Source organism: Geospiza fortis, unplaced genomic scaffold, assembly GCF_000277835.1.
Source record: "Geospiza fortis unplaced genomic scaffold, GeoFor_1.0 scaffold633, whole genome shotgun sequence".
NCBI lineage: Eukaryota > Metazoa > Chordata > Aves > Passeriformes > Thraupidae > Geospiza > Geospiza fortis.
In genome coordinates this window covers 735684-745146 of record NW_005054531.1, presented here as the reverse complement: position 1 = coordinate 745146, position 9463 = coordinate 735684, and the positions used below count along the sequence as shown (strand labels likewise).

General features: G+C 48.1%; 1 protein-coding gene across 1 annotated transcript in view; it reads right to left on the bottom strand.

Annotated features, from left to right (window-relative positions):
- CAMKK1 (calcium/calmodulin dependent protein kinase kinase 1) overlaps positions 1–9463 on the bottom strand; it is a 53556-nt gene that overhangs the window by 19863 nt on the left and 24230 nt on the right. Inside the window, exon 8 of the mRNA XM_005429207.2 lies at positions 8772–8860. Within this exon, the coding sequence (XP_005429264.1) occupies positions 8772–8860 (89 nt within the window). The remainder of the gene's footprint in view (positions 1–8771; positions 8861–9463) is intronic.

Here is a 9463-nt window from a genome sequence, read left to right as displayed (position 1 = left end):
TGGCCAAGGCTGCCTGGCTGTGCCTGCAGTGACACAAATCAGTGCCCCAGGAGCCCAGGGACAGAGCTGCCCTGGGGGACAGGTGCTGGCTAAACCAGCGGGATCTGCATCTCCAGCAGAGCACACAGAGGAAAGGAGGGTGTTATCCCTGCAGAACTCCAGAGGGAGAGCTGAGCATCTTGGACATCAAAGCCTGCCACTAATGGCACCTTCCAGCCTGTTAGTGACTGTACAGAAGGGACAAGGACCCACCCCAAGGGGAGCAGGGGACAGCCACAGCCAAACACAACCACCAGCATAAATTAACTCTCTCATTTCACCATCCTGAAGCATTTGGGAGCAAGATTCATCCTCTGTAGGTTTAAGAGCAGCAGGTACGAAAGGCACTCTCATTTGGATTAGTTCACTGAAGCCAGAACCAGAGGTCCCAGAAACAAAACACTTGTCCTGTCCTTGGAATGAAGGACACATTGTGACACAAAGAGAAGCAGGGAGAGAGCATCAGGCTCATTTATTCAACATGCAAATAAAACCCTAAATGTGCTTTAAACAAACATAACCAAAATAATGATCTGTATTGCTGCACTTAAATGTGCTCCATGAGGGTCTGGGGATTATTCTTCTTTTAGACCAACTCATGGCCTTCCTTTAGCTCCCTTCATGGGCAACTGGGACTGTGGTGGTGACAGCCTGGTCAGAGAGAGAAAACCAGATAAACTTTCCCAGGAATTGTTCTGGGGAGTTTGAGAAGACTGAGACAAAGAATTACAAACAATCTTGCAGCTGGTGTTTTAAACAGTTGTTTCTCATAAGGTATTTACCAAAGGGGGGTTCCTAATTAACCAGTGGGTAACAGGTGTTATTAAGAACCAATCAGGTTCTGGGTGAACAATGTTGGTTATCAATATCAGGAGATTGTAATAAAGCTTTTTATGCCTTCTCAAACTCCCCAGAACTATTCCTGGGAAAGTTTATCTGGCTTTCTCTCTCTGACCAGGCTGTCACAACCACACTGGGACCCCTAAGCTGAATCTATGCCTTTGAGAGAACTTCCAGCTACTCTGTGTCCTGCTCTAAGTGCAAGGCTCTGGGGTTTTTGCTTGCTGCAGCACAGAAAGAGTCCCAAAGCAGGCAGAGACTGCCCCCAGAGCCAGCCCAGCCAGGGGGATGTGGCTGCTGGGTGCAGGAAGCCTTGGGAAGGACCATCCCAGGGGTGCTGCCCTTCAGGTCATGCACAAGGCCACACCAACAGCTGAAACCACTCATTCCCATGCAAATGCACTTTCCTGCACCCCTCCCCTGGTTAAAATCGATGCTGAGCTGCCCAGACAGAGCATTTAAATTTTTACATTCTGCCACGTTGCTGAAGCTGCTTTGGCAAACTGACAAAATGTCTCCATGCGTTGCTTTCACCTGGAAAGGGTTTTGCTCTTAAAGCAGGGATCGGCTCACCAGAATGAGCTCCCTGGGCTCCAAACCACCCTGCACTTTCTGTGCTGCCACACCTGTGCAGGGCATGGATTGGTTTTTCTTCGTAATGAAAATGAAACCACCTAGAGATATCACAGAGCCCTCAGGACAAAGTCTGATTCTGCAGCCCTCTGTTAAATTTGGTTTTATTAGACCCATCCTTCATGGCAGTGGAAAGGTAACACTATTTCAGGCCTATTTGCATCTGGATAACAATCCCATGGATTCCTAGAGCATCATCCAGGAAAAGATGTCAAATGTGTTAGAAATCCTTATTTATTAATCCTCACAGCCACGCCATGAACAGCAGACAGGGCAGGTGAGTGCCTGTGCACTACATTTTACACAACTTGTGTCAGAAAGCCTGACCAGGGATAGCTGAAGTTGGATTTAGTCAGGACCCAGAGCTCCAGGGTGCTCAGAAACAAGGAAATGATGCCTAAAAGTCTGGTCTGTCTCCTGAACTTGGGCATGGAGCACTATTGCCTAAAACCAGCCTGCTGAAGGCTGGTGCTGTGGGGATACAGCCTCAGAGGAGGATTCAGAGCTCTCAGGGTGTGAGCAATCCTTGGGAAAGGACCATCCTTCCCACGTCCCTCCTGATTTCAGACAGAGCTCTAGCAGGCATGCTGCACCTACAAAACCCTGTACTTGGGTGTTCAATGAAAAAAAAATGCCTAAAATTAAAGGTCTTCCTGAAAATCTGACTTTTTAGGGCTTTTCTCTTTTTTTGTTGTTTCTTCACTACCTTGTGTTTGAACAGAGCTGGCAACAGCAGCCAGCTGTGGTGCAGGAGATGGGGCTGGAGAAAAGGGAGGATTTTGGGGAAGTTCTCTGCTGCTGGGCCAGCTGGTTCCTCTCTGTACACTCCTATCTGGGTCTCCACAGCTCTGCCATTGCCCCTCTACTCCTTAGGAAAGCCCTGCTGAGCACATCATTCCTTTCTGCTCAGTCCTAGGTGGGACAACACAGGCATTTCACAAACATTCCTCACTCCAGACCCCACAGGCTATTCCAGGACTTTCCCTTTCACTCAGAGGCAAATGCCTGGGAACTGTCTGCCAACAAATCCACCAGGAGGGACTGAAGGCTCAGAGGGAGCACAGATAGAAGTGGTAAAGAGGTCTTGCTCCTTAGTCCTCTTAGAAAAGGTGCTTTTCACTGCATTCCCCTCTGGAAACCTTGGAGATCCAGCAGGTTAACACAAACTTGCTAAAAAGCTCCTTTAGCAATGATAGATATAAAACTTAGCAATGCACTGACACATCCTGCTGTTTACTGAGGCCAGTGCTGAATTCTGCTTGATTAAATGCAGAATCCCATTCCCACTCAAGGACAAAAGCAATCCATATGGTGCTACTACTGCAGAGCCTGCTTAGTATTGCTCTCACATTGGCCCTGTAGCAAAGGAATGATTTAACATCCTCCCAAGGAAGCTGCTGCAGGAACTCAGAGAACTTGAAACTGCTGCACCACCACCCAGAGCTCAGAACAGAAGGCTGCTCATCCCCAGGGCTGTGCTGGGGAAGGGCTGGAGGGGACAGGGGGGACAAGGGGAACAGCCCATCCCATGCCCAGCTCCCTGCAGGGGCAGGGCAGGATCCCAGCTCTGGTGTTGTCACCCCTCTCCACTGTTTTGCTGCTCTCTTGCTGCACCCATTAAGCCTCTGCCACTTGGATAAAGTTGCTGAAGCCCAAAGTTTTGCAGCCTCAGCACCACCCAGCCCTTTGGAAGAGCTCAGCTTCCCCCTGTGCTCCGTCTCAGCTGAGCCCCTGCTCCTGGCAGAGGTTCCGTGGATGCTGCCAGCAGGAACCAACAGGGACAGGTGACCCTGGCAAAGGGTCCCTGTGCGCCTGTCCCCCAGCCCAGCTGAGCACAGCCCTGTCACTTGTCACCAGCCCCAGGGGAGTGCAGAGCTCCCTGCACCCACCCCCAGTGCCCCAGGGGCGCAGGGCACAGCAGGTACCAAACAACCTGTGCCAGGCCTGTTCTAACCCTGAGCAGCCACAGAACTGCATCAAACAACAAAAATCAAACTGCCTGATCTTAAGAGGCTCCAGCAGATCTCTCTGATCTCCTCCACCAGCTAATTACTCTCACTCTTGTACAGTCCTTATCAATCGGCATCAGCAACACTTGCTGCTCATGAAAGGCTTTTTTGTTTGGTTGTTATCAGCTAAGGAGAGCTTGTCTGCATGTGATAAAACACAAGCCAGCCTCTCTGCTCCTGGTGGTGTCGTTTATAACACTCAGAACCTTGCAGCTGTAGTCTCACCTCAACCTGCTCTGTTTGAGGAGCTCCAAACTTGTACAGGACAGAGGCAGGAGCAGAGAAGAGGCAGATCCCCATTTCCCACATGGGAGCAAGCAGCTTGCTGGCAATCACAGAGAGCCTGCAGCAGCTCCATCACACTCATATCAGCTCTGCTGGCCCACACCAGCCTGGGGAACTCACCTCTGCCAAGAGCCAAACCAGACCAAACCATCTACAGCCTTAGGGCACCCACCCTGCACTAGATACTCTTCAGAAGACACAGCCCTGTGTTGGCTCATTTGCTTAAATTTCCTTTAAGATAATGGAAATTATATATTGATAACCAAGTTTCTTATCTCAGAAAAGCCAGTTTTGAAAAGCCAGAGCATTGTTCAGGCTGCAGGCTCAGCATGCAGGGCCCTGGGTCACTGCAGCTCTCACTGCAGAGAGCTGCTGCTGGAAAGGGAATTTCCCAATGGCTTTAACTGCATGTCATTACCCTCCCTTCAACCCCACAGCTCAGAGGAGACAAGCCTTCTCCTGCAAAGGGGAGAGCAAACCTGCCCCCACCTTAGACACAGTCACAGGAGGAGAACAGCAGCTTTTACAGAGAATGCAGGAAATGAAGTTTTTTCTCCTTCAACCAGGCTGACAGAAAGTGTTTTAGCTTCTCGTGACTGGAATACTGAGCTGGCAGCTCCAGAGCAGCAGGGACAGTCACTGTGCTTCATCTGCACTGGGCAAGTCAGCAGGGTTTTCCCCTGGGCCACACTGTGTGTGCTCTGCACTGTCTGCTCCTGGCCAGTGTCACTGCCAGCTCCTGCCTGCAAAGCCCCTTTGTCTGCTTATTCTTGTTCCTTACTCAGGAAGCAATGAAACTTCTTAATGAAGATTCTCACATCCCAGCCCTAAAATCAAACTGGGATACCTACCTGGCATATCCCTCATGCCTGCTGATGAAGCATGGTGACCATTTCCTATCAACAAATCCACTAACAGGGAGTGAAACCCCAGAGGAGTCACAGATAGAAGTGGTAAAGGGGTCTTGTTCCTTAGTCCTTTTAGAAAAGGTGCTTTTCACTGCATTCCCCTCTGGAAACCTTGGAGATCCAGCAGGTGAACACAAACTTGCTGAAGCTCATTTAGAAATGATACATATAAAGCATTTCTACTGAGTATCTCTATGAAAGCAAAGTTTGCTTTACTAGAAGGGAGACTGAAGCTTAAATAACCCCAGCCAAGCACTACTAGAGGGGAGTTACAAGTGGAAAGGGGGGCTGGCAATTGCACGTCCCCAGTTGACAGAAATGCTTAATCACGTGCTTTAGTTAATGACACAAATAATCCAAACTTTCCCAGCAAACTTGCCCATCCTAAGTGGTGTTGTCACTTCTCTGCACTGTTTTGCTGCTCTCTTGCTGCACCCATTAAGCCTCTGCCACTTGGATAAAGTTGCTGAAGCCCAAAGTTTTGCAGCCTCAGCACCACCCAGCCCTTTGGAAGAGCTCAGCTTCCCCCTGTGCTCCATCTCAGCTGAGCCCCTGCTCCTGGCAGAGGTGCTGTGCCACTTGAGCACTCTGGAATTGCCACTCTGCTGGCACTTACACAGAGGCCAGACTGCCCCCCAGCTCCTGAGGGGGTGAGCAGGGCCAGCAGCACTGGGGAAGTCTTGAAAATGGGAGCAAAACCACTTTCCTGTGAAAGTCCCACTTAACCAGGAGTGACACTTTGATGTTCCTGAACAACTCCTGCACTCCACACGCCCCTGAGCCAGGCCTGGCACAGGGACACTAAACCAGAATCAGTGACACCACCGTGCCTAAACTCCAAATGTATTCCCAGCCCTGCAGGGCCAGAGGAAGGGAGACAACCATGGGCAGCTCTCCCTGACTCTCAGACCCTGAACAAGGCTGGGACTGTGTTTGTGTCAAATGCATTCCTGGTACTGAACCCAGCCTAAAGCAGGTGACAGCTCTGTGCCACTGTCTGGCTCAGGGAGCTCCTGGCTCTCCCCAGGGCTCTGTCCCAGCCTGCCACCATGCCTAAGCCAGGCTTCCCACCCAGCTCTCAGCACCTGGACCACTGCCTCCCTCCCACAGCCACCCCTCCTGCAGGAGGCCCCACCCCAGGCAAACTCCATTTTTTGGAAAAACCAGTGAGTGCAGTCCCCAGAGACACACAGTGCTCACAGACCACCACCAGTGATTTAAGAAGTCAGCCCACATCTCCCACCACCTTGGCTCCCCTTCCTGCTCACCACTAACACCTCTCAGGCTCCAACAGGAATCCAGGTTGCAACTTCTAACCTGATGAAATCCAACCAACAATGATGCATTTGCTGCTGTGATGACTGGGAGCTTCAAGCAGCTGCAAGGTTATTGAGCCTCCCAAATTGCACAACAATTATGGATGCTTACATTAAAATTACCTTGCAATCTGTGGATTGCCTGGCAACACTTTTCCTTCAGCATGCACAAACAGTGCACTTCTCCTCTTAATTATATAATAATTGCCATGCATTTACCCAGCAGTTCAGAGAGAACACCATTTTTAACTTTCATTTGCTAATAAAATAAGTGGTTACTCAATGGTCCAAAACAAAGCATCCTATTGTTCCTGTTGCTGGGAGTGCTTGGGCATCCTATAATTTATTGTTGAATTTAATTCTCTCTGCTTAACACTACCCACACTTTGCTGGGTTTTTTTCCCTGTGTACTAAACTCAAAGTTTCTTCTGAGCAGGAACTGTTCCTGCAGCAGCATCCAGCACAGCAGAGCTTGACTCTCCCAGCTGAGGCACACAGGCTCTGCTGCAATCTGAATGCTAATGGGAATATAAAAAGCTGCATCTTCGTCCTTCACGCTCTACTCAAAGACAGTCTTGAGATTCCCATTCATATATTAACTTCTACCAACTTTCTGGGGTGACCTGACTAATTTTGGCAGCACCTGGAAGCTTCTGGACTGTCAGACTTGCAAACACAGATTTTATTCCCTGCTGGTTTTAGACAAAAAGTGAGGTGGTGCTGCATTTCAATGAGGAGAGGGACTAGGACCCTCAAACCATGGTTCCTTTCTCTGCCTCAGCAAGGCCCATCATGCTCAGAGCCTTGTTCTCTCTCAGTGGTTGAGAGTGAGTAATTCCTTTTGGTTTAAACTGGCTACCTGATTATTCTGTTTGCCATCCATTAGATATTGTGTTTTTAGAGAGAGAAAAGATTCATTTCCTGTCCAGCACTTCCCTGACACTTAGGATTTTATAAGCCTCTGCCATAGCACCCTTTCCCAAGATAATTTTCCAGTCTTAAGAGCTTTATTCATTTCTCTGTGCCTAAGATATTCCAGGACCATCCTCATCATCCTTCTTGGGCCTCAGTTCTAGGGAGTTCTGCTTCTAAGAGAGGCTGAGCCACCAAGCTGCACATAATATTCAGGATACTTCTTGTCTGTACCTAAGAGCTCTTAGAGATCCAAACAACTGCACAATAACATTTTCTACTTTCTTCTTTCTTTCATTCCACATAATTCCCCAAATCTTGTTAGCCTTGCTGAATGTCACTAAGTAATGGGCTGGCATTTTCAAGAGAACTATCCAGAACAAAGCCTGAGTGAGAAGAGATAATTTAGAGCCCATCACATTTTATGTATTTTCAGTGTTTCCCTCCCTCATGCATTACCCTGCAATCAGAAACATGAATTTTTATCTGCCATTTTATCATGCCAGCACTTGCTACCATGGCATTCTCCTGCCACTCTTCCCAGTCAGTTCTAACACCTATCCTGAATAACTCAGTGCCACCATCAATCTCTTATTGTTCTCTACCCTTCTTCTGGTCATTTAGGAACACACTGAACAACCCAGCCCACATTATGGGTTCCTGTTTAACTGTACTGGTGACTTTTCTCAGTTGTGAAAGCTGTATTCCAGCTTTCTTGATTGTCTAGTTACTAATCCACAAGAGCCCATCCAACCTAAGAGATTTAGGAGCTGCTTTATAAGCTACTGCTAATGGATCTAATCAAAAGCTGTTTGGCAATTGAAACACAAGGTAATAACCTCTCTGCCTCATCCAACAGTCCCCAGGGCTAAGATGCCCCTGCCCAGCTGAGCAGGGGTGTTGGACAATACCCTTTTCTGACCCAAAGATGGGGTAATTGAGACGTGTTTTAAAAACTTTTTATTCTATTTTCAGTCTCATAAGAAGTGTGGGACAATACAGATGTTATAATTCACACTATCACAATTAGAAGCCAACTATTTCTTAATTCCAATACACTCTAAATGTTTCTTGGTCTATCAGCTTTAGCCACACCATGCTGTAAATGCCTTAAAGCCAATCATCTAAAATTACCTCTTGTGGATCCTACTACAATGCATCTTTCATAGTTCTATTTCTCCAAAATATCTAGTTGTGGCATTCACATTCTCTGAAAAAAATTCCTTCACCCAGGATTTTTCTCCTGGGAACCTGAGAGGCCTCGGAGAAAAGGAAAACAATTCTTATCTCATTTGCTTCTCCTGTGTTGTGCTCACGTGGAATGTGTTTGGAGATTGTTTACCCACAGGTGATTGTTCCATTGGATTCTGCTGTGAGTTGTTTTCACTCTCTGGCCAATCAGGGCCAAGCTGTGCTGGGACTCTGGAGAGAGTCACGAGTTTTCATTATTCTCTTTTTAGCATTCAGTATCTTTTCTGTATTCTTTAGTTTAGTATAGTATTCTTTAATATAATATAGTGTAATAAAGTAATAAATTAGCCTTCTGAGCATATAAAGTCAGATGCATCATTCTCTCCCCTCATCAGCAGACCTGCATTTACAATATCTATTCATATTTGTAAGGCCATCCTTTGAAACTTGTTTCTAGCTCCATTTCTCTCTCAACAATACCTGTGCTATTCCCTGGCATTTCTAAGTCAGCATTTCTTATCTCAAGCTTTGCATACAGATGCACACTGTGTGAGCCTCCCGGCAGGCTTGGAGAATTTTCCCTGCACCCATTTCCCCCCAGGGCCGAGGCAGAGGCTCTGCCAGGGCTGGGTACTCACAGTACTCGATGCCCAGGACGATGTCTCGGAAGTAGAGCCGAGCCTGCTCCTCGCTGAAGGGCTGCTCACTGGGCACCTCCATCACAGGCCTGTTGGGGACAGGGACAGCCTCTCAGTGCTCTGCACAAGGCCAGCAACACCCAAACACTGCAGCAGCTTGTTCTCCATCACCATGTGCCAGCACTGAGGCTCCCAGAAGGTGGGTATCCCTGCAGGGTGATTGCTAATTCCACAGAGAAGTTGGAGCACCACTGCCACTGGCAGCTGGAGCAGAAGAGCTGTTCCCAGCCTGCCTGGGCTTCCCAACAGTGGGAGAGTTATTTGGGAGGCAGGGAAGAAGCCAGCTGACAGAAACTGCTCACCCAGACAGTCAGGATTGCAAGTATCAGGAAGCAGGATTAGAATCACAATTTGTTGGCACAGACATTATTGGCTTAATATTGTTTGTGAAACCTAAAATGAATTGACTGGGGGGAAGGAGGGGAATCAACCACCCACCAAAAAAAACCTAGCAAACAAAACAAACGTTCTTTCTGGAGGTGGTGATGCTTTGGTTACTGAGCTTGGCCAGTGATGGGTGGCTTTGCATAGCCCTGAACCAGCATGAGCCACAGAGCCCTCATCACCATCAGGATTAACTGCTGGTGTCTGCACAAAATAAGACAAACACTACTCACTGACAGTCCCAATGG